Genomic DNA, 25,432 nt, shown 5'->3' on the forward strand with positions numbered 1-25,432 from the left:
GCAGGATCCAATTAGTCGTATCCTTAGAAAATAAAATAATGTAGGGCAGACTCAAAGAGAAACTTTGTAATAGTGTCTGTAAATGTGTCTGTACAAGTATTTTGTGATCACAAATAAATATAATTACTATGAACAAAGAACAAAGCTTAATCTAACGTGATTTTAAACAACACTCTGTTGTTTGACCATGAAGCATTATTACATATACCAGTGAAAGAAATAATAACCTTTCAAAAAATTCCAGTCAGCGTAAACTTTGTATCCCATGCATCTACCCCCATACACAGCACACGGTCTTTCTTTTATGTCAGTCTTGAAACTTTTTAAATTGGTTTGCTTTTCTTGTTTTGCTTTTAAGATGACATTCAAATTAACCTACAAAGGATTAAAAGTCAAGCAGAAAATCTGATTCTGAGATGCATCATGTCCTATTCTACAAAACTATTTAATGTGACATCAACAAATGGCTTTACATTTTGAAGCACTTAACTCTTACTGCTTTTGATGGAAGACAAGCTTCTTAAAAATAAGGTAAAAATGCAGTGTGAGATTTTCCATTTTGTGATGCAAAAACATGTAACAAATGCCAATTCAAATATATATATATACACAGTACCTGTATATATATATATATATATATATATATACTCTATACAGTGTGTGTGTGTATATATATATATATATATATATATATATATATATATAAAATTGAAAAAACAACAATGACATGTCAATCATTTCTTCCCAGTATTCCCTTAAAAAATAATGGCCAAGTAAACACAATGTGCCTTGTAATTCTGGTGATTTACTTTCATTCCTTCTCATTCAATGACTCCATTGGCTTCTAGAGTATTTAGCCGCTTACACAAAATGTAATTCAACTAAATTCATAACATTGCTCTGATACCTTAAATCCTGGTTCATATGAACAATCATGCTGTGTATGGAGGAGGTGCTATATAGTAACAGCAGAAAACTCCATTAGCATAGGTGGAGAGGGAAATAGGAAGAAATACTATCAGTTTTGAGTGCAGTCGACACTGCAACAGCAGTATTCCTCAGAGAGCATGACAACGGCGGTGAAAAGCTCCCAACTAACAGTAATTGGTTTTAAAATAATAGAATTCATTACAGTGATGGCGCTTGTTCAGAAATGCAAACAGGGGAAGAAAAAACATTCACTAGAGACTTGGGCTGAACTGCTTCACTAAAAACCATGGGGAGATGAAAGGCATAATTCAAATGACAATTTTAGAACCCTTAGTTCATTTATATCAGAAGCTCAGAAGATGTTGGCGGCATAATAACATCAAGTTTTTTTTCTGTTCTTTTGTTCTACTTGCAGGGCTTGGAAGGAACTTTTTTCCCTTCTCAATTTCATTCTTTTGTGGTAGCAAATTCCTCCTCCTCACATAGACACGTGAGGTGACACACAAACAATCTAGCAAACAACACCCGTCGGCAGCGGAGACAGCAAACTGAAAGCTAACATGGTAAATCTTGACAGGAAAGAAGAAAAACACCTCGCACATGACACTGAATTTGCTGCTTGTCTTATTAAATGACTGTGTAATTATGCACATCACGGGTCTGCATTGTAAGGTCCTGTGTTTTTATCACATCCGGTGATAGATTATCTTTGATTCAAGGCCAGCATCTCAGGTGTGAAGTAGACATTCACCTAATCAGCATTAAAAAGATCATCTCTCAAGACCACACAGGACATAAAGAGACAAGTCAGCCATCTCAACATGATTGGATGTCACCTCTCACGCTGGGTCTACAGCCAACATCAAGGACATCACCATTTGGAACACTATACATCTGCCATCAAATCAACCTCAGGCCAATATCTGGTAATTGGCCCCATTCTAAAGAAGTGCTTGATGCATTTTGACCACCAATTGATTGAGCCAAAAGCCTTTACTACATATGTGGAAATATCAGCAGGGATATTTTTTTTTGGCACAGTACCTGAAGAAAAACAGGACTACCATATGGCTGTGCATCAAAAATTGATGAGATATGTTAGTGAGGGAACCTGAGCCGAATGACAAGGTGGAAGAAGTCGAAATAGCGAGCCCAGCATGTGTGGGGGAGCAAAGATGTGCCACACTCTGTCATGATGTCTATGCAACCTCGGCCATAAATGAAAGCTATATCCAACCAAGACCATGTTACAGCATACATGTGGCCAAGAAATTAGGTCATGTCAAGAGCTAATATCATAATATTATATCAATAAGCCAATATGGAATGCATGGAAAGGTGGGGTCAAAAAAGAGATTGAGATTTGACGTTCATATCACTGAGGGAAAGCAACTGATACGGAAAACACAAAAAGAGCGAGACAGTGGTGTGGTGTCTGAGGCATATACAGAGAGAACCAGAAGGTAGGAATGACAGTGATATCAATGGTGCAGTTCTGTACGCATAACTGATGTGCTGTTAGTGTGGGACTGCATCTGTTCGTCAGTGTGGGGCCAGTCTAATAAATAATTCAGGTATGACTGCATAAAAGAATGGTCAATGCAACAGGTCTTGTCAATAGCAGGTAAGTTGTGCTTCCTTACAGACCCAGGTCAAGCAAGTGAAGCGTTAAAAGGAAAAAAGACTGGCCCCAGCAGAGGCTGGCTGTCTCCACCATGTCAGAGGCTGTCTCACTTCTGAATCTGTTCACAGGAAAGATAATAATGATGAATCTGTTCTTTATCCATCTTTTTCCCCTCTCTGTCTACAGTAGGAGGGTGAAAGTATTGATCAGAGAAGACAGACCAATTTGAATGTAGTTGAGCCATTTCACACTTATTCTCCCCTTTAAAGATCAGACATCTAACAAATGGCATTAATGGCACACATAGCGGTATGTTACGTGGGCCGATAGAAACCCATTAGGTCAATTCCATAGCAACAATGTCGCTTTTCTACCCCTATGCACTGCACCAACTGGTCAATGCAATGGGCACCCACTGCCACCCAGTGCTAGCCTTCAGTACTACAATACTGGCTGAGGAACTGCAGCTGTTCCCGCATCTGTCTGAGTAGAGACAGACCATGACCATGAATGACCAGCTACTGTGTCTTTGGCATTGAGAATGATACACTCTCAGTAAGCCAAACAAAACTAAGATCCAATGCCATCAGCGCTGTTGTGAAACATCCCTAAAGACCTACTTAATACTATTCTTTGCCCTTAATACTCAGCTACAAAGTTTGGCAAGTCATAACGGAAAGCAAACAAAAGAGAGACCATCTAATTTGCAAAAAGCTGTGACCAGTTTGGCAGTGCAAGACCATCCTAGCCAGCATGCATGAAGAAGAGGTGGTGCCAACCAAGCTAAACATAAGTCAAAGCAGCATGAGGCTTCATCTCTAGCAAATGGATAGTTAATTTATACTCGTGCATTGTAATACTTTAATTCAAACATTACCATTTCACTGATAAACATACAGCTTATACGTCTTGAAGGCTGACATTTCAAAACTGTGGCCAATCTCTCCTGAGAACCCTAAGAAACGAAATTGCAAGTCAGGCAATAACACAGCAAGTGATCCGGCCTTGATCATGTCACCAATCATTACGACAGAGAGCTGTCTGGGGAATTGGGGCGAACCTGGCTGTTGATGAGGCGATTATGTGGCTTTACTCTTGTGCACCCAAGTATGACAGCGTTATGAAAACACTGTACCACTGTACTGATAGGCAGAGGTTATACCTTGTTACTCAGTGTTGTGCTGAGTGGACTAGTTGGCTGAGCAGTAAGGCGCTCCCACAGGACCTGGTGGGCTTACTGAAAGAGCTGGGGGGATTATAAACAGGCCATCAATGTGACTCTCCCCTAACCCGACAACTACAACAACTTTGGTTTCCACTCATGTTGTCCCTGTCAACAGCTGCCTCTCTTTGTTCTTCTTGTGCTCAAACCTTGCATTGTGTCAGTTGTGAAAAAGGGATATTACAAATCAGCAGGGGTATACATACCCTGTATTGGACACTGCCTCACATTGGAATGCAAGTCCATAGTATTATGAGAGTGAATTCTGCATCTGGGCAGATTAGAAATGCACAAGAGGAGAGAGTCTGGCAAGGTTATGAACAGAAGTGCATTATCACATCACCCACTGCAAGCATTCTCCACGATAGCATCTAGAAAAAGCAGACAACTCCATCAACCAAAGCAAATAACTTACTAAATATACACAGATGTAGAGGAGGATATCAAAAAGCTAAAGGAGCAAATAAAGAAATCGGGAGTGACGGGAGGAGCAGGCAACCATAAAACATGGGGATACACAGAATTTCACAGCTGTGTGAACAGTTAAAGCAGATGCGATGGGATGTGATGGTGGATGCATACAGAGAGGCGGGTTGTAAAAATATGCTATAAAGTTTATGGAGCCTAATGCGGCCCTGCAGGAGCCTCCTGCCGAGCTGAGCATGCCGACAGTGCCGTTGAGTGTGTGACAGAGCTGTGGGAGAGAGATGTACAACTGAGAGCATAGCCAGTATTCACAAGCTCCATCACTGATGTGTGGATGTGCATACAGTACATAAAATTCACAGACATACAATCAACAGAACTAAGATTCCTAAGTCCCCCCCCCCCCCCCCGAAAAGTACTACCCTAGTGTTCTATCATACTCCATTTCTTCAGTGCAATATCTAAATTGAAGGTGTAATATCCAAATCTAATGGAACTGCGTGTAGTAAAAAAAGTACTACTTACCACACACAGAGACATACAAGCATGTGCACACACCAACACAAATACAGAGACTATAAAACACTGACATAGCCACTGTTCAATACAATATCAGCATATTGTGACTACTTCAGCCTTTCATGTTCCCTTCAAAATAACGAGAGCCAGCTCTCCCCTTCTGATTGAAGAGGAATGATTGTTTCTGCCTTTGAAAAGACATATGTTGTTTAGAGCGGAGATGGGTGAGGGGAGAAGGAGGGAAGGATAAAAAGGTAGTGAAAAGGAAAGCAAGAAGACTGAAAAGAAAGGGAAGACAAATGCTGATGTAGAGTAACCTCTTTTCATCCCCAGTGGGAGCAAGTGTTGACTTAATCCTTCCCACACAGCCCACCCCCTGTCACAGCCAATCCTTTGCTTCTTTCACAGCTCGAAAAGGTCAATCCAACCACGAACGCCAGAAGACAAGCCATACAGCAGAAACTATTTTATATTATATTAATTGTATGTAGACCTTAAAGTTTAACATTACATGACAAATGCAACCCAAACTATCACTACTAAGTGTACTAGTATATCTACATGTATCCTTCAAAGTGGGCACACGCATATTCAATTTCATGTATGTCCTGTATAAAAGATCCTCAAGAGGGGGTAAGGCACAGAAACAGGTGCTCCAGTACAATGCAGCTTGTTGCAAAGCAATATTATTCAAATACTGTTGCTTTCCTAACTCCAAAGTGACTTTACAAAATATTTTGAGAGGTCTAATTATCCTTTTTAAAACTGGGACATCCTGGCTGTGATCGAGGACACTGTACTATGACCGTTGGCGCTCACAATATGAAGAGACCATGTCTAAGGTGAACACAAGGAATGCGTTTATTTATCAGCAGAACATTTTGTCTCAGCCTTTATTTGTTGCTTTTTATCTTCTGTATTGCATCAATTTTGCGCTGGCTAAAAGTTGTGTATTTATAAAGATATACTAAAGGTTGTTTGTATAATTTAATTTACGCTCCTCAAATATAGTGTAATGAGGGGCTTAATGACTTACAACAGTTCAATTATTCTTCAGTTCAGTTTCCCTAGCATAAAAGGGGAACAAAACAAAAACACAAGAATTTCACAATCCTGCATCCCTTACACAAAACATTTCTTAAAAAAGTAATTTCACTTCAAAGTAACTAGATCACAAATGTTGCATAGGTGCACAAGGAGTAAACTTCCCATCCACCACAGCTGTACCTCTGGATTGGTTGTGATTTCCAACTAACTCAACTGGCTGTCATAGCATATGGATGTCCACACACTCCGTAGCCTGTTAACACACCAGTCATAATTTTGTTTGAATTACAAATCAACTCCTGGTATTTGCAACAAGTGTTGTTCACCACTGTTTTGAAAGAAATGAGCCACAATGAAATGAAAACTTTCCAAAAACTTACATTTTACCAAAATCATATCACACTTGTTCTTGATTTCGACCAAATGCTTATGTTTCTAAAGGTGGTGAATAAAATGTTATGGTATCCTGTGTTTTGGCACTGCAGAGCAATTTTTTCATGTGGAGGCGCTTTCCTACACATGACCACACTTGTACACCTCCCAGTAAAGAAAAAGAAACCTGGAAATAAAACAATAAAAAGCTTCAGTGGATAAAATGGCAAATATTTGATATCTGTAAAACACCTGTCTAAATATTGAAAGATACTCTATTCACATAAATCAAATAAATAAATCCTTCCTCATCTCATTCCCAGACAACTTGTTATTTCCATCAGATGAACTCTAAAATATGCTTTCAGCCAATCAAAGAAACATCTTATTCAAACAGTCCCTTGAGAGCAAATTTCCTTGATCTTAATTTACGATAGAATCTATGGTGAACACTGGCTCAGGGCATGGAAGGCACACGCTATTGATTAATTTTTCATTGCCGTTCTTTTAAAGCACCAAGGACATAAGCCACATCAAATCTGCTCAACCCTCAGCACCCAGTTTAATAGCTTGCTTGAAACAAAACAGTCTTTTGAGGCATGTGGTTTTAAAAGTAAAGAGTATAATCAAGGAGGGAGGGCACCTTGATTTCCTTTCAGGCTCACCATATTTCTTTTCCTTTTTTTTTTTTTTTTTAAAAGGTCCTTCGTAAGCACTCCTGGCATCGCGAACGAGCACTTGATTGGAGTTAAAGACGAGCCAGATGTCTGTGTGTCCTCGTATCCATGCAACTCTCTTTTTGTCTCTTGATTCCCATCTGGAACGCTTTGCAATTCTCTGGCCTTATCTATAACTACTCGTTTACTGGTTATCCTACAATTTCTAAATTATCACCAGTACAAACAGAGGAGAGCACAGTTAACAACAGAAACCCATAAGGTTATTGTTTTCATAGGGAATATTTATGAAAATATAGATTGCACATGTAGGGTTTTTCCTTCCTTCTCTGTTTTCATAATAACTCTTGTTGGTCAGACAAAATAAGAAATGTGCAGACATCGCTTTAAGACTTTGAAAGCTTTGGATGGAATTTGTCTTTATTGTATAATGAAATTAATAAGTAAAAAAAAGAAATGGTAGCTGCAGAACTTATTGTGAATAATTACTATACTAGAGTAAAAATAAAACAAATAAGTAAGAGGGATACAAATAGCTCATATTCATTACAGGTAAATCAAAATCTTAAGCTCAACTCGATGATTGGGAAAACATTTCAAGGTTCAAGGCTGGTCTAATGCTTTGCTTGTAAAATACAAAAACATTTTTTCATTTGAAATGTTGTCGAATATACAGCCGCACAGAGCACTTTCACTTAGATTAAATAAAAGTAATTGAAAGTAGCCTTGTCGTCATTCTAAGTAACATTCAATGGCAAAAAAAAATGCTGGATTTTAGACGTTAGTTCATAAATGCTGATTTTCTCATGATAACTGCCACATTTCAGGGGCTCTATTTAAACAACCTATGGTACATAGTTAGACAGTGCATAATCTAGGCACAAGGGGCAAAGGGGTATGTTTTAGTCCCTTCATTAGTCATGGGTGTGTTTTGGGCGTAAAATGAATGAAACCAATCAGAGTTGGTGTCATCTCCCATTCCCTTGAAAAGCCAGGTACACTTGCAGCGGGCGCATTGCTATTTAAACAGTGGGTTCGGGAAATTGGAGAAGTGAGTGGTTCCTGCTGAGGAAATGGATCTGATTGTGTGCAGAGCTACGGCTCCTCCACCATTTCACAGTCCTATGTCTAATCAACAACTCCATTTGACTGAATATGAGCAAATACACCAATAACCTATCTAACTAAAGAGGAAGAGGAGGAAGAGGAGGAGGAAGAGGAAGAGCAAAAGGGCGTCTGTGCATCTCTGTGTGTAACAAGCATGATGTGCAGCGTGGCCCTGATGCCATCAGAATCCCCTTATACGTTAAATCATCCACCTGCCACGCACCTAAATTAATGATTTTCACTCCCCCTTTAAGCTGTTGCTTTTAAAATAATGTATTGAACTGGTGTAGAAGTACTTTCTTTAGTGATGATCAGAGATCAATTATAAACCTTTCCATGCGCACAGTAATGGCCCTGCAGCATATATCATGGGACATTTGAGTGGCAAAACGGAAACCTGTAGTTTTAAACTTGACATAGGAAATAAAATAAAACTTTTAGCTTCTGAAATAATGAATGAAGTTACTGTACCTGGCATATAAATGTGCACATCAGAGCAGCAACATCTCTGCTCTGTCAACATTTTACAGAATGTGATTAATATTTTCCTCATTAACGATACATCACTCATCTGCTTTTACCGTATTTTTCGGATAATAAGTCGCAGTTTTTTTCATAGTTTGGCCGGGGGTGCGACTTATACTCTGGAGCGACTTATGTGTAAAATTTATTAACACATTACCGTAAAATATCAAATAATAGCCCAGGCTATTGTTCATCTCAGTCACGTAAGAGACTAGGCGTATATCAGCAATCGTCACACACACACGTCAACCAATCAAAATTCGGCGGGGGCGGGTCATGGCAGAAGTGCATTGTGAAAAAAAAGATGCTTCCTGCTACTTGGAGTTGGCGGAGTTGTTCAGAAGTGACACAGAGGAGGAAGAGTTCATTGGATTTAGCGATTAGGAGTAACAGATTGTTTGGTAAACGTATAGCGTGTTCTATATGTTATAGTTATTTGAATTACTCTTGCCGTAATATGTTACGTTAACATACCAGGCACGTTCTCAGTTCGTTGTTTATGCCTCATATAACGTACACTTATTCAGCCTGTTGTTCTCTATTCTATTTTAATTTTAAATTGCCTTTCAAGATGAAATGTCTATTCTTGGTGTTCGATTTTATCAAATAAATTTCCCCCAAAAATGCGACTTATACTCTTATGCGACTTAGATATGTTTTTTTCCTTCTTATTTATGCATTTTCGGCTGGTGAGACTTATACTCCGGAGCGACTTTTAATCCGAAAAATACAGTAATCAGAATGTTAATTGTTATGACCGATCCCTGGATTAACAACAGAAGCGCAGATATAACTGCAGTCTGTGAAGAACTAGTCCTACTATGACCAATGCACCCTGTAAAAAGCAGGAAAGAACTGTGCCTTTAACATACACCCTGGAAAAAGGTTGATGTTAAAGTCCTCTAGCCACATAAAAGACCAGCATTTCATGATCCTGCAGAAAAATAAAACACTTATTCTAGAAAACTAGATCAGCTAGGGTAAAGCTTATACAGCATCATGAACTTTTCTCTCAGATCTGAGGTATGTTTGGATCTTCTGTCAAATCCACATACTGGCAGATTAACAAAGACATAAACATGTTTACACAACCACACTAACCATCAGCGCCAGACATCTCAGAGCTGATCAGTACGTTACCATGGAAATAAGCAGTCATCTGTCCAGTCATTCAGATATTGATCACCCTACTGTGGTCAGGAGATTGTTCTTGTTCAACACACGAGTACACACCCTTTTTCTTGCTCATGTGCGCTCTCACTCTCATAGTCTCAGCAGCATTCCATCTGAGCTGCAGAGCCTGTCAGTGGCAGTGCAGGGAGACGGAAGTGTACTTTCACAGTTACACTGCAGGAGTCATTGATGGATTGTTACAACTTGAGTCTTGAATTGTGACGTAAATCAGGCCAATCTTTACAGAGACTGACAATATAAAGTAAAGTCGTAGTGGTCAATAGGCGCTGGCAGCACACTGCAAAAATAAGAGGTGTCGGGTCCATCTGGACTGTTCGAGTCTACCTGCAGGCATGCTGTAACCTAGGTACTGTATGCGTGGTATTCAAATTTCCCTCAATCTTGCTTATAGAGTCGGAGAGAGCATATTCGACTTAGCAGTGTTGCACACTTACACGCTGGTCAGACTGGATTAGGGCCAATTCACACAGTCCTATATTCCCACCTCATTCTCTACTGAGAGAGGGGAAAGTGCCAGAGAGATTTCATGCCTGAGACAGAGGAGTTACAGTAGCGTGTTTCTTATAGACAATCCTAACCAACACTCTCCTTCCAGCACATTCCAGCAGTCTATCCCACCGACGCATACTGACAGCGTGAAAATGGAAATCTGCAAGCAAAGCGGGGAGCTAACTGAACCCCAAAATCAGCTAACCAGGCTAAACACCACACACACACACACACACACACACACACACACACACACACACACACACACACACACACACACACACACACACACACACACACACACACACACACACACACACACACACACACACACACACACACACACACACACACACACACACACACACACACACACACACACACACACATCTTGTTATAATGTCAGATGTTCATGCTAAACATGACCAAAGTCTCAGATAATGAGATAAATGAGTGTATGGGTAACAAGTTTAACCCCCCATGAGCAGATCTTCTCAAACAAGGGCATCTGTTGCAGGCACAGCACACCAGGCACTCCAACGAAGTACAGCTGTAGTATTTGTTGCTTGCTTTGTTAATTCACATATTTGTGATTTCTGATGGCAGAAATAGCTGCTTTATTGCCCCACAGTCCACTGCTAATGACATTTAGCTACATACTAGTGGCAGAGAAAGCTGTTATATTTGTTGCTTGCATTCTTCATTACTCCCTAAATAGAGAGCACAACCCTGCTACAACATGTCTGGTGTTGTTGTGTTTGGTTTATAAAGCGTTATTTTTTATTTCTGACTGTCCAGGAAGTGTCTGACCAATCAGAGCAGAGTGGGCTTATCGGGAGGGGGGACTTAAGATACAGGCACTGCAACAGAGCCTCTCAGACAGAGGGTGCAGCAACCATAAGCAGTTTGAGAAAAGTAAAGTCTTTTTTGAACATTGAATCATGTAAACATTTTCTAGTAAAAACACAAAATTCATGTTTGAATGTGAAAAGGAGTATAATGGTTCCCCCTTAAAGAATGACAACTCATAGTTTCCAATATGTTAGGCGTCTGTTGCAAGATCAGGTTAAATGCTTTAGTATCCTCTAGAACTTGAAGAAACAGCTTAAAAGCCAGGGTATCTGGCATCTTTAGATTTGGTTTGTAGAACTTCTTAAAGTTGGCCTTTTCCACATCTCGGATGAACAGTCATGATACAAGCTGGGGGAATTCTATCATATTCAATTTACTGAACACAATGTGGCTATTGCTCCTGATCAAGAGCTACTCCATCCACGTCCATACAGGCCAAGCTGAAAACCCACAGAAATAACCAAGCACAAAAGAACAGTTTGACAAAGAAGGAGAACACGCAATCAATACAAAACGTCCATCTAAATGCCTCAAAGAACAAGGTTTGTCTGAGAGCACGGGCAGAGCAGAGGCAAGATCACAGTGTGCTGCTTTTCTTGGCCTGTGCTTCTGTCAAGCTTCACAGTCCTCTTAATCCTTACGAAGCTCGAAAAGGGCAATGAAATACCATTTAAAGTGACAATTCAACACTTGCATAACCAATAACGTGATTCTTCTTTTTTTCTAAAATCCCTTTTTTTTTAAATGTCAGAAATTATTCTTTAGAAAAGGCCACTTTATTGGATTTTGAGAGCAAAAATAGTAAATTGGCATATTTCCATGAAGGGAGCCTTAAAAGTATAACCAATACATTGATAGCATAAATGCAATTTATTAAGATTATGTTGGCCCCTTGTACACTAGTAGGAAGTAAAGTCAAATGACATCAAAAGAAAAAAACAGAACATGCATTTGTAAGAAAACAGTCTTGCCTGAATTTCTTTTGTTCTTGACAGCAAATTAAAATATATGGACATGAAGACATCCACTAAATTAATAAAGTCCAATATTTTTTTTCATAGCAGAATGTACTTAATATATTTTTCATGGTTCACTAGATTCAGTGTGAATGTGCACATAAGTGTGTGCTCAAAGCCTTATTAGGTGAAATATATTCTGGGTATGAGTTGTGTCTCATAGACAGAATGAACACAGTTAAAATCATTTAGATGCAATATGCGCTGATAAACAGATTAGATTGCAGATTATTAGTATTTGTGTAAAAGCATCGCTCTTTGTTGGTGTCACAGTATTCAAATGCTAATAGTTGTTACACTGCAATCTATTTCAAAGAGAAACAGCAAAAACCAACAAAAGGCCTCGCCTCTTCATTTGCAGGCTGTATAATTTCTAAATCCCTCATTTGAAAGTGCTACCATTTACATGCAGGAATTGTGTTGGCAATTTATAGCCTTTCCAAATTACAGACCATTAGCAATATCAGGGCTGAAAATAAAAATCCAAGCCATAAAAATGACCTCACTTACACAGTTTGGAACATGCTCCTCAACATCTCTCCAAAAGAAGACAAGTGTGTATGTGTGTGTGTGTGTGTGTGTGTGTGTGTGTGTGTGTGTGTGTGTGTGTGTGTGTGTGTGTGTGTGTGTGTGTGTGTGTGTGTGTGTGTGTGTGTGTGTGTGTGTGTGTGTGTGTGTGTGTGTGTGTGTGTCTTTAAAGGGTGATTGAAGACAGAGACACAGAAGGTACAAGACTCAGAAGCCAAATAAATAATGGGCTACTTACCGGAACTTTGCTCCCAGTTATCTGCATGCAGCGATCAGCGGAGAAGGTTAATGTGCAAAAAGACACAAACAGCACAATCATTAGTAGGCAAGAGAATCCTCTCCATTACACGCTGAGGCATTAGCGTAACTTGTGACATCACAACACATTATACAATGACAAAAATGTAAGCCAACAAGAGAACCTTTACAATTATGGGCACATACTGAAGATAATGTCTGTGTTTGGCAGCTGCAATTTTTAATGTTTTAATAAGACAGATATGAAACTCTGTACACATGAAACAAGATTTTGCAAAGCATGTAAGTCACAAATGTCTTATCAATACAGGGCAACAAAAACTGTGAAGTTATTTAATCATGGTTATTTCCACACAAGGGATTTATTAAAGGACTAACAGGGTAAATTATGATTGTCCTTGTAACTGACTAGTATTGATTCACAGATTCCTCCCCAAACAGTGGCTAGTGTGGACAAAGAGGCTGCATATGGTCACTTTGGGCTGATATCAATCAGCTGCCATTAAAATTTGGGCTTCAGGTGTCAGTTTTGCATGGCAGAGCTACCTTGCGCCCCTGCAGTCAGCGGTGTTCTTGGAGTTTAACCTTGTTATCTGTCAATAGTGGCAGGGAGCAGGAGTGTCTTTTATTACTGATACTGTGGGGCTTGTTTTACAGTGGGAAGGCATTTGTCAGCTGAGTGAATGTATTCTATGCTATGTCTGAGCTTTGCTTTTTCTGTTATATGTATTTCAAGAAAAATTTATTTTGATTGAAATAAGTTACAGGACTCACTGAGCTACAGTGAGCTACAGTGAGTACAGGAGACCCCCCCCCATCCCTTCTAATCTCCCTTTCCATTTCTTTTGTCACTCTGAAACTCTCCAAGGCTGTGGCCATTCGATGGTTGATTTCCCCTCTCCATCCTTCTACCAAGAGTTTATGACACCCCTTAAGTCCATTTTACAAGTGCCACCACCTGATCACGCACATGCTACTTTCTAATCATACTGCCATAATGTCCACATTGCCTTTGCTCTCCAGTGAATGCAGCATGTAACTGTCTAACAATGGGAATATTTTGCCTGAATACGACAGGCTTTAATTGAGTCATACTGATATAACTCACAACTTCCACAGAATTTGATGCCTACAACATTGCATACATATTTTTAATCTTGTTTTAAAGCAGCTTGACCAACATAACAGACACTATTTTGAGTTTGCACAGACAACAGTCAGGGAGGAGCTTTAGGGGGATAAGCACTTTTTCATTAGCGACAAGTTTGTATTTTCAGCACAATGTATCACCTTTTTCAGACCCCAGCTAATAATTTGATAAGTTCTGAGGTATTACTACCTAGTGAGATCTGATAATGAGCATCTCTTATACTACAAAAAAGGGACAAGTCATTGTACGCTTGTGTGTGAATTTTCTTCTTAATGTAAATGTAACTGTTACCACACTTTTTCATGATAATTAGAAAATATATACTTATTGCATTAACACTTAATATGAAAAAAAGGCCTGGATCATCTCAGCAAATGCCTCATTAACAGAAGAAGGTGGCACATTGGTGGTCACATCAAAATTTGACTAAAACTGCAATAGTAAGACTGCACAATCCCCTTTACAAGAACCTGCCATCAAACACCACGCAAAACACGTTGGACAGGAAGTAAAGTGAATTTCTGAGAAATCAACATTTGTATTAGTGTAAGATTAATTGTGGCAGTTTTAACGATGTTTGCACCTATTGTAGAGCGAGAAGAAAAAAAGAGATGAGAGATAAAGGCAACTGTTCATGCAAAGCTGATGGCGAAGGACGTCCACAGGCACCAAACTGCAAAGCTGGATTCCATTGAAACTCAGTTAAATTTCAAATGAACGGGGTCAATGTACAACTCTCCTCAAAAAGAAGAAAAGAGTAAACAAAGCCACAATCAGGATTTTCTCATAATACCAAGTAATCATAGGGCCCTATGATTTCCGTGATTCACTGTTGAATAAGCCAAATGCTCCCGAAGGTGGGGCTCACCTACTCCTCCACTCATGGGCATAGACACATAACAAAAGTGATGTTTTTCTTTTTAATTCATAATATGAAGATCAGATGTGAAGGACTTAATTTTACAAAAGGCTGTAATGTTTTGTTTCATTACTGTACCAAAGCACTTTCTCTGATTAAAAAAAAAGATTCACCGATATTCAATACATTTTGAATCTTTTCTTATTGAATTTATATTCATACACTACATTATTAGAGACTCTGTTCACAAAATGTGCTCAAATTGTCAAAGTGTTTACTCTTCTTTCAAACAGAAACAAATAATTTGGGGGGGAAATAAAACAGAATCTGGAAAAAAATAAAATGGAATTCATAGGGCCTTACAATCATCAAGTCATAGAGCCAAAAGCCTTTTTTGGTGGTTTACATTCTGAATGAAACCTCAAGCATCTAAACCTATTCAAGGACCAGGGACTGTTCAAATGTTTCTTGTTGCAAGAAAAAATATGTTTGCTTTATGTTGGGCACCTACGCCCTTGCTCAGTTGAGTTGGTCCGCACTGCGGAGACAGACAAGAAAAAGGCCACACAATACTGGGAGAAAACACCAATATTTTCAGATTTAATCTTCCAGCTCCAAAACCTTTCAAGCCTTCATACTATGCATTTTTATACATTTACTATGCATACACTACTATTCTTGTGGCTGCAGTGACATAAAAGTTTAAAACATGATGCTTCTTTAAGAGTAATATCAAAATCACACATCTTGTCAAATGTTTTATTGAGACTAGCTTAAAATACCATCTAGAAAAAGAAAGGTGAGTGTGAACCCCTTCAAAAGCCCCAAAACTGCATCTTATAATATGGAACACATCTTTGGTAGAAAAATAATGAGTCACATTAACCATTGAAAGCATCAGCCACCAAGCCACTAAACAAGACACCCCGACATGTTCGAAATGCACCATCACCATTTACATTATTAGTGCACCATGTTCATATTTAGTCCACACTGCATGCTCATCAGCAACCACAAGCAACTGTAAACCCAAAATAATGCCTAACCCTCAAAGAGAAATACATTATAGTGGTGGGATTCTTTAACCCATAAGCTTATACTGTATATGCAGTATGTAGCATAGGGGAAAGACTGAAGTGCTTTTTTCAAAAACAAAAATGTTATTTCAAAGGGCAAAACAACCAAAAAACATGCCTTACAAAGACTTCTAAATTATTTCAAACAAATGTCATACTTCTGATGTATTTGCTGACAAACTGTACTGTAATATACTGTGTGATTATTTTAGGCTTAGCATGGAATTCTTTGGTGATGAGGTGCACTCTCATATTAAGAAGTTTAAGAAACACAAATCACACTATTCAAGATACTACAGAGCATAGGATCACTTTAAGGCCGTTTATAGAACATTTTTACAAGGCTGTCAGCTTCATTGTTACTCAGATTTCTTTTAATACATTTTTTCTCTCTTCATCTATCTGAGGCTCCAAGCATATTCATTTAGTTTAAGCCTGATAAGTCAGTTTTAAAAATGTAATCAAGTAAGCATGGCATTATTGAAGACAATTTATTAAAAACAAGTGTAAGCAATATCTGCTAATAAGCAAACTAAAACAAGTGGTAAATAAAGGCCCGGGAGTAGCTTATTTTTAAGGGTAGGTTGGAAAGAAAGACAGTAAAGTGTTCACCCTTCATGTCAGCTCCCTCTGAGCTGTTTCAATGCATTTACCCTAAATGTCATAATACGGGCGTAATACAAATATAGTTGGTTTGACCACGAAGAGGCGAATGAAGGCTCACTTGACCGCAGTTGGCGTTCGTAGTGTCGCTAAAGTACTTGACTTTTATTTTGCAAACCTTGCATACTGAATAAGTCATGTCCAGCTTCATCTCACCCTGGAGGCTGTGAAATCCAAAGTGTGCCCAAACACTTGCCTTTAATGATGGGCGGCTGGCAGTGACTGACTAGCCGGTAGCTTGTTGCAACGGTATTCTACGGAAGCCGCAAAATGAGCGCGGTGAGACGGAAAAGGTAGATACTGAATTTTAGAAGTTATGAATTGATTTGGAATCTTAGAAGATAAGAATCGCGACTTATACATGATTTTATTTTTTTTTGCCTACCCCTAGTAACTGTGTGCATTTGCATAAATCTGTATGTACAGAAATATAATCCCTAACACTCAAAACTCCTCCTTCCTTCTGTCCTGTCAAATGTAATAGCAAGGTGCTGACAGACATTACATTTTGTCCTCTGTCCTTTGACTACACAGATTACGTTATTCATTTAAATAAAATATCAGTGCTCACAAAGCATAATGGGCCCTGTGAGGAATTCAATCATCCCGTATAATCATCATTATCAATAATGTCAGTTAATTACCATAACAATGAGGAAGGTAATAAATGATGATGTCAAGAGAGACCTACCAGGTTCGGGAAGCAACAGGAGTATACTTTGCTTCCTTTGCCTTTACTTTTTTCAATCTGGGCTGATGTGAATTTCACCTCAAAAGGTTGGCCATAACGAGGATAGGAGAATTCATTAAAGATTAATTGATTACCATCAGATTATATTATCGAATTAGAGTGGAAATAGGTCTAGATTAAAGACTCTCAAAGAACGGGCAACATAATCCTAAACCCTATTACTAGTAATTAGCAGTCCAAATAGCTTTTAACTGTTGTTTTGATAAGAACAACAAAGATAACATGTTTGGTACAGCTGGCTATTTTTATTTTTATTTTTTTATTTGAAGCTGCAGGAGGCAGAATGCAAAGGAGCCCTTCCCACCAAAGAAGCCTGCGTACTCATTCATTTAATTTCACCCTGAAAGCGTTATATAGCGGAATTTCTATAAGGATTGCTGTCCTGTTTTCTTTGCAAACTTGTTGACCTGTAAAGGCCTTTGAGATGTCATTCTGTGATTTGAGGCTGCATAGCAACATGAACTTGAATTAACTGCAGCAGTGAGCCCCTGAGAAGAAGGCTAAAGTCTTTATTAATTTATCTTTATATACCCATCACAGAAATGCATCACAGATTTTGTTACATGTTTTACTCTGTTTTATACATTTTGAGGTTATATTGCAATGTGTAAAAAGCATAGCCTCTTGAGGGAACAGGTTATGAGCTTAAATGTAGTATAAACTTATCATAGACTTGTGTTGATATCTTAAGTGCTTGCTTTTCCTCACTTGTGTATTTGGTAGTTGTGCGTTTTACCGTGATGCTGCTGTAGAACCAAGAGTTTGACTGGACTTTATTTATATACTTGATAAGCAAAAGATGAGGCAAGGCACTGACACCAACTCCCATGCAAGTATGCAACTGTGCAACCAACAATTTGCATGCAAGCACATGACCCACATGAATCCAAAATTTTAATCAAAGATGTGAAAGTCAAGCATGAAGAGTAGAGAGAGACTACGACAGAAGTGAGAGTGCAAAAGGAGGGATGACAAAGCCAGCCATAAAGCAGAGGATCAGGTTAAAGTCATTCTGGAGAAACCTGTGAAGTGCCACAATACTTCAGCTCATCCACTACAATTATAAAGTACACACTCTTCAGTCTAAAAAGATAGAACTCTTAGGTAAACTCTCACTTACAGATTTAGCAGTGGCTGAGATGTACTGGACCACCATCTCCCGTTTGGTGCTTAAGTCCTTTCCACGCAGAGGGGCTTTGCGTTCCTCATTCAGGTTCATGTCCTCCTAAATACACACAGACAGTGAGAAAAAAAATATGTCATGGTACTGCTCAAATTTAGTGCAACACACTTTATGGAGAATGTTGATAAATTATACAAAAGGAACTAGGAAGGTAAATTAAGACTTTTTTTAGCTTTAGAATAAGTGTTCTTTTAACACAATGCTGGGCTGAAACTGAGAAAATAAGAAAAGAAATGATGAGAAACAAAAGCCAGTCCCACATCTACAGAAGGTGTATACTTAAACATAATAGAACATAGCAAGTAACTGCATGTCAAAACTTTGAACCCTAATATTAAAACGGCTTAAATCGTTTAAATAGTTTTGCTAGCAAGAATAAATATTCCAGACTTACCAACATTTATTCTTATATTTCCACTATCACCCTGTTTACTTATGATCCAGTTCTTCTACAGTTGAGAACATTTAAAGTCAGGAGGAACAGCAACAGCAAATATTGTCAGAAATAATTAGTCCTTGAAACGAAAGTAGCAATGCTACAGCAAAATAAACTGTAAAAACCAGACTCCGAACAAGAGAGCAAAATCAAACAACACTGCTTCTATTGAGGCCATTCAATCACATCAGATAGACTGGATAGGCAATATCTGCGTGTTATTGGGTGTATTATATTCGTGCTACTTTAATTCTGCATCACAAAAGAGGTCTTTCATGTGAGAGACATCAGGGGATGGAGCGAAGGCCGGACAGAGCACTAAAAGCTAGGGAATGACATGATGATTAGAATGGAGGGGCATGTTTATCAGAAGCACTCTCTCACAAAGAGACGGCTAGAATGAACAGAGAAAAAACATTTTCCTCAGGGTTCTAGGATAGTGAGCCTAAAGTTGTGGAGCCATGCTGCCCTCTGCTGGGGAGCGAGGAAAATCATGTGTCCTTTCGTTTGGTTGATCTGATTTGTCCGTGATTCCCCTCCATCCTATTTAATGTAAAATTCACCTGATAAATTAAGCCCGTCAACTCTAAATAAGAATACTGTAATACAATGGCTTGAATATCTTTCCCCAAGTAATCTGACTCAAACTGTTATGCTTCATTTGTCACTGAAGCATGGAGAGAAATCCCATCCAGGGGCACCGTGACCTAAATTCCTACTACATTTCCTCTAGTAAATACCCTTGGAGAGAAAAAAATATTAAGTTCCTTTTTTGTGGAACAGGGAGGAAAAAAATATGTCTGAGTTTTACAATTGGCAGGGTTTTTTTCCAAGGAAGGAAACCAGCAGGTTTTTTAATTAATCTTTGAACCCTGCTAATTTATCTGCGTAATTGGCATTCAATAAACGAGGCATAATGTGGTAGGGTGAGTATGTTGTAGGAGGGGTAGGAGTAGTGAGCCTGCGGGACGCTTGTCAGGGGGCAAACTGGAGGAATGAGCCCTCCACGTTTAGTCTCCAAAATGATTAATGCTCTTTTGTTAATTATACCCTCACAGGCTACATAAAAGTCCTGTGATATCTTTGACTATGCTGCTGGTGAGACTGAAATGAAAGGAGTTTGTATCAATGATAGTGGAGTCACCAAGCTATATGTTCTAGATCTTGTTGTCTCGTGTTGGTCTGGGAAGATATTTTAACACTTATGAGTCTCCACAAAAATAATCTCATTCTGCAACACGTTCTAGGAACACTGTCCATCCCAGCAGACTACTACATGTACACAATGCAGCCTATAAGAAGTTCTTTTGATTCTTTAATCCACCACATTGGATTTGAAATGAAACAATGGCTAAAGTTAATGAGCTGACCTCCGTTTTTATAAGGTGTCTGCCAGTGGTCTGCCGGTGTCTGCAGTTGGTCGAGCAGTATTCAGTAAACTGGACTAGTAGCCCCTTTTAAAAATGCATCCCCTTGGGCTTTGGGACAATGCAGCAACACACTGATCCCAAATGCAGTCAAAGCAACCATGTTAGTGACTGTCCACGCAAGCCACCTCAATCCAACTGAGCAGGTGTTTCACTCACTAAAGACGAGCCCCCCAAAACGAGCAATAAGCGAAGATGGTGGCATGACAAAGCTGTCAGCGCATCACCTGGAATATACTAAACATATTCTGAAATCTGTGGATTGTAGATTACATGAAGTCACAAGTACTATGGATGAACACTTTCACTTCATTTAAACTTTTGATTTGGACTGTAAATTGTGTAAACCCAAATTTAGAAGACAATGTATAAAATTGCTACAATACATATGTTACATAACTAAAACAACAAAATATATTGTATATATAATATTTCAGGGTCTTCCTATTTAGAGACTACCCTGTACATAAAAAAATATGAGATGGGCAAAAATTTACAAATTCTGTGGTGCGAAGGGGTTGCATATGTCTGAGCCTGAAATGGATATGAACAGACCACGCTATGGGGAAAAGGGGATCTAAGAAAAGTAGAAGACATATAAAAAAAATTTGCTTCAACTGTGACCAATCGATTACTTTGTCCACTACCTTCCAGTCTGATCCATGTGTGTGCAAGGGCACACAGAGTAACTCTCCTGTGGGCTGGCTTTAATGTCCTGGTGCAGAGTGTAACTGCTGAGGGATCACATAGGAGCTTATTACTAGGAGTGTTCATCCTGACAATGGCCCATAGAGAGGCACATAAAACCTCAAACTAGCCACAGCAGCACTGCAATGTGACATTCTTTTTTTCACTGGTCCTGTCTCTGCAAACACCTCAATAGTATACACGATTCTTGACAATGAGAGGACACTCTCTAAAGAATGATAGCAGAGACAAAATTACACTGGAATCAAATCAATTCAATCAATGCAAGTAAGGATGTCATGCTCTTCTGGGTTTCCATGCTGACAGACAAGTAAAACCATTATTTGGCTAATAATGCCACGACTGCTAATGGCCAGATCAGCACAGGTGTCTTTGAAGTGCTAATATGTGGCAACTTCTGACACAAAGTCACGGCATCAGTGATATTTTTGTCTTGATGGAGAGGACAAGTTGTATCCAACCTCACCCGATATCCTACTGTGCTTTCCTTTAATGGTGCTGTTAATAGAGATAATAAAGACTTGAACTGATGGTGAAAGGGGTTTGCTTCACACCTATGTGTAGTAGTGTAAACGTGTTACAGCTTACTGAATACTGCTCAAATTAGTTTACATGTTAGTTTGGATTGGAGTCTGCTACTGCAACACAGCTGCCTCCTTAGTTGGATGCATATACCGGACATTTCATCAGCGGATTTACTGCTGTGCATTTTGATGAGGGGCTCTGAATTCCATCTGTGCAAGTCTTGGGAAATCCAAAGACAGGACACAGAGTAAAGACGTACACTACACCCTTCTAAAGGCAGTGCTGAAAGTCAATGTTTTTCTTCATGCATTTTTCATCACTGTAATTTTATGAATATACTTCTGCTCTCAGTGGTTTGCTTAAAATTTTTAGAATAATATCAATTGGTTTTCCTCCCAACTGAGTATTTCTTCCTATATTTCCCCAGATCCCTTTGATGTCCTTTCAGTAATAGTTTATGTGCTATTTATCGTTTAAGATACAAAGCGCGATGTGTAAAACACTTTCCAGAGAAAAATATTTTCACTTTCTCCTAGTCATTAATGCACAGTAGGTGGTCCCATTAATATGGCATGGGTCATCCCTTCAGTTGAAGCAACCCAGACTAGATCTAAGGCTGTGGCATGTAGCACCATAAAAGCAATCAATAACAGAATGGGTGTACAACGAGAGCTAAAATGTGTGTATGACATAAAAAGGAGATAGAAAAATGACAAAGACTGATAAATGGTGAAGAGAAGGTACTAGCATTGGAAGAAACTACCAACCACTGTTTTTTATGTGTTTGCTGTATCAAAGCAGAAACATTTACAGTCTATGAGTGCAAATAGTAATGGCTTCAAAAGTACATAAATAAATAATACTTTTCTTTTTGATTTCATTACTATAATTATACTTCTCAAACTCAGGTGTCAAGGCCTGTCAAATGTCACCCTAGCAAACATGCCTTCAGTGTCATCTGTCACTGAGCAAATTGAAGCCTGGGTTTAATGTCACGCCACCGTGAGCACAAACATAGTAATTGAGAGGTGAACTGAGTGACAGGGATGAGCACCCAGGCAAGAAAACCCTGAGCAGTAGCCTGATGAAAACCAGGAGCACTGGTCGCATTTCTCTGGCCTTGGCAATAAAGACTATTGTGTGAGAAAAAAGGAAAGGCAGGCACCATGCCACTCACACACACACGCACACTCAGAGACATTATCCACAATAGTACACACAACCTATGCAATGAAGCTTGAGTAATTCGGCTCCCCACTTCAAAGAGATGTGCTGAAAGCTTTTTGTTAGATTTCAGTCCTGCAGTACATAAGGCCAAAAATGCATTTCAATGAAGAAAATCACAAGTGTGACAGAGCTTTGACCCCACAGATGAGTACGAAGTGAATTCCAAAGTTTCATGTTCTTACAGTGACCTGGGGGAATCATTGGTAAAGCAGCGGTTCACAAAAGCTTAATATCTGAATCTAAAATGTATTTCGTTACTATAAATACTGTAAATTTACTGTATGTACCTCAAGTTTACTTTGGATTATTAAAAATATATATCAGATACTATATTTATGTAAAACTGTCCAAGCACATCCATTTGTACCACATATTTGTGAATAACAAACACAGGACCAATAACTTTGGTCCTGTGTTTCATGTCAGCACTTTAGGAGTTGTAGGGCTTTAACCTGCACAATATTTATATGACTTCACAAACCTCTGTAGTTACATCACTGGTTTTCAATCGTAGACTGGGGAATGGGGATGGGTCATTAAACATTAAACTAAGAGAGCTTTGAAAAGCTTTACCATCTTTTTTCATGTGCCTGGTGAGCTTTGTTCACAAAATAAAAATGTCATCAGCAGTGGATCTGCAGGTAATATACTGATAAAAGAATGATTTTCAAATGTAACTTTTTTGCCTTGTCAAACTCCTCTTCACCAACATACAGGACAGCTGCTCTGTTTCTCCACTTGTGTGCCTCTTTCAAAGATTTATGAATCTATTTAAGATTTCATAATTGAATACTCATTATTTATTATTCTGTTGCAGCCGTAATAAAAGTGTTGTGGTGTGCTTCAGATGACCCTATGTAGAGGAGACACTGCAAGAGAAATACAAAGCTTACCATCATCTTCTCGAAGAGGTCAATGATCTCTTTTTCCGAGAGGTTCAGGGAGCGGTCGTCAAAAAGGGGCTGAGGAACAGGCATTTCAGTCTGGTTAGAGAGGGGATCTGTTGAGTGCTGTATAAGGGGCTTCTCCTTCTTCATCCCTGTTTTCCTGAAACTGGTAATACGATCACGCTGAAAGAAAACAGAATGTTTGAAATATTAACAATCCTTTTAGACAAGACGAAGTAAAAGGATCACTGTTTTTGGTTACTTCTGATTTTCACTGAAAAAAAGTAAAATAAGTAGATTGGTTTAAACTGCCTGTAACCCAAATTTCATGGTCCCACACATCAAAGAGTTGTTCAGTTTCCTGCTTTCCGAGGAAACTGTTCACCACAATTTATAGTAAACAGCATCCTGTGTTGGCGCAGACAGCTCAGCGTGACTGCAAACAAAAGTTTAAAAAAAATAAAATCGGGGGAAAAAATGCAACTGACCTGCTGGTTTTGCTTCAGATCAGCCAGAATCCTAGCAAGCACATTAAAGAGTAATTCTGGACCAAACTTTGTATTACTTTGTATTAATACTGTATTGATGTGAGGTCATGTTGTTGTCTTTGTTGAACATGACGGAGCTCTTTGTAATTATTTAGTCAGTGGGTGCCATGGGCAAAAGATGAATGGTGGCCACTGTGGTAAGCATCTATTTTGAGTTTGAGATATTTTGTGGTCAGCAATTTAAAGTGAAGAAAATGAATTTGCTCATCAAATCACGACAGCGTCACTGACATATAGTGTTGAACTGATAAACAGACCAACGCCATCGCCAATTCTGGAACCTTGTGTAAGGTTAAAAAAAAAAAGAGGCCAAAATACAGAATGTTAACACAGTAAATGGTATTCCTACTTTTTTTCACTTTCAATATTCAACACAAACAGATAGAGCCTGCAACATATCACAGCAAAAATATGTATTTGATATAGCATACTGAGTGAAACTCATCAGGACGTTACTTACCATCATACCCATACGATTACCTGGTTTATACGCAAGGTATTAGAATAGTTTTGGCATACAATAAGAACTTAAGGTCACTGTGATGACACTGGGAGGTTCAGCTGAGTTCCATCAGCTCAGACCGTTTTGATTAATGTAGTATAGTAAAGTTTAGTGTGAAAGCAGAAAAATACATAAACTACATGCAATCAGTCAATGTTAGTCATATTTAGTAAAAATGGAATGGAGAGGACATGCTGGATGAATAAAGACATATAAAAGAAATGAAAAGACAAACACGATGAAGACATACATGATGTCCAGACTATCCGCTTTGTGAAATATTACTGGATGGATCAAACATACTCTGTGCTAACATAAAAGCAGCATGAGCACCTAAGTGTCAAAGTTTAGGCTATTTGTTAACTAAGGGTATTAAAAAAGCCCCAGGCAGAAACATCTAATCGGAAGTTCTACTGATAATTGCACACTAAATGATCTATGAGCTGCTTACAAAAGTTTAGATGCTATGGGCGGAATTTTGTTCATTATGAAAAATGTAGGATGTTTGTGGTGCTCTATAACTGCACCGTGAAAAAACATCTTTAATTTACACAGCATAATGTAGGCCCATCACAACAATAAGTGAGACAGGTTAAAGCTTAGCCTTTTTTGTTGCTGTATAGTAACACAAAGTGTCACAAGATGTAACCTTGGAGATCTTAATGTTCTGTTTGGTTAAAATGTCAATGTAATTAATACACTTC

The 25,432-nt window shown here is 38.8% G+C and overlaps 1 protein-coding gene across 9 annotated transcripts in view; it reads right to left on the reverse strand.

Moving 5' to 3' along the window:
• diaph2 (diaphanous-related formin 2) overlaps positions 1 to 25,432 on the reverse strand; it is a gene marked incomplete at its 3' end in the record, with an annotated part of 383,236 nt that overhangs the window by 344,582 nt on the left and 13,222 nt on the right. For 7 of the 9 annotated variants that reach the window (XM_083915494.1, XM_083915499.1, XM_083915495.1 and 4 more), the window contains 3 exons: positions 23,685 to 23,861; positions 18,406 to 18,510; positions 12,767 to 12,787 (listed from right to left, as the gene is read on the reverse strand). In XM_083915494.1, the coding sequence (XP_083771620.1) occupies positions 12,767 to 12,787; positions 18,406 to 18,510; positions 23,685 to 23,861 (303 nt within the window). Of the gene's footprint in view, positions 1 to 9,589; positions 9,684 to 12,766; positions 12,788 to 18,405; positions 18,511 to 23,684; positions 23,862 to 25,432 lie in introns of those variants that run through there. The other 2 variants (XM_083915493.1, XM_083915497.1) reach the window with 2 other exon arrangements.

The sequence above is a fragment of the Echiichthys vipera genome (genome assembly GCF_963691815.1).
Source record: "Echiichthys vipera genome assembly, chromosome: 6".
Classification (NCBI taxonomy): Eukaryota; Metazoa; Chordata; class Actinopteri; order Perciformes; family Trachinidae; genus Echiichthys; species Echiichthys vipera.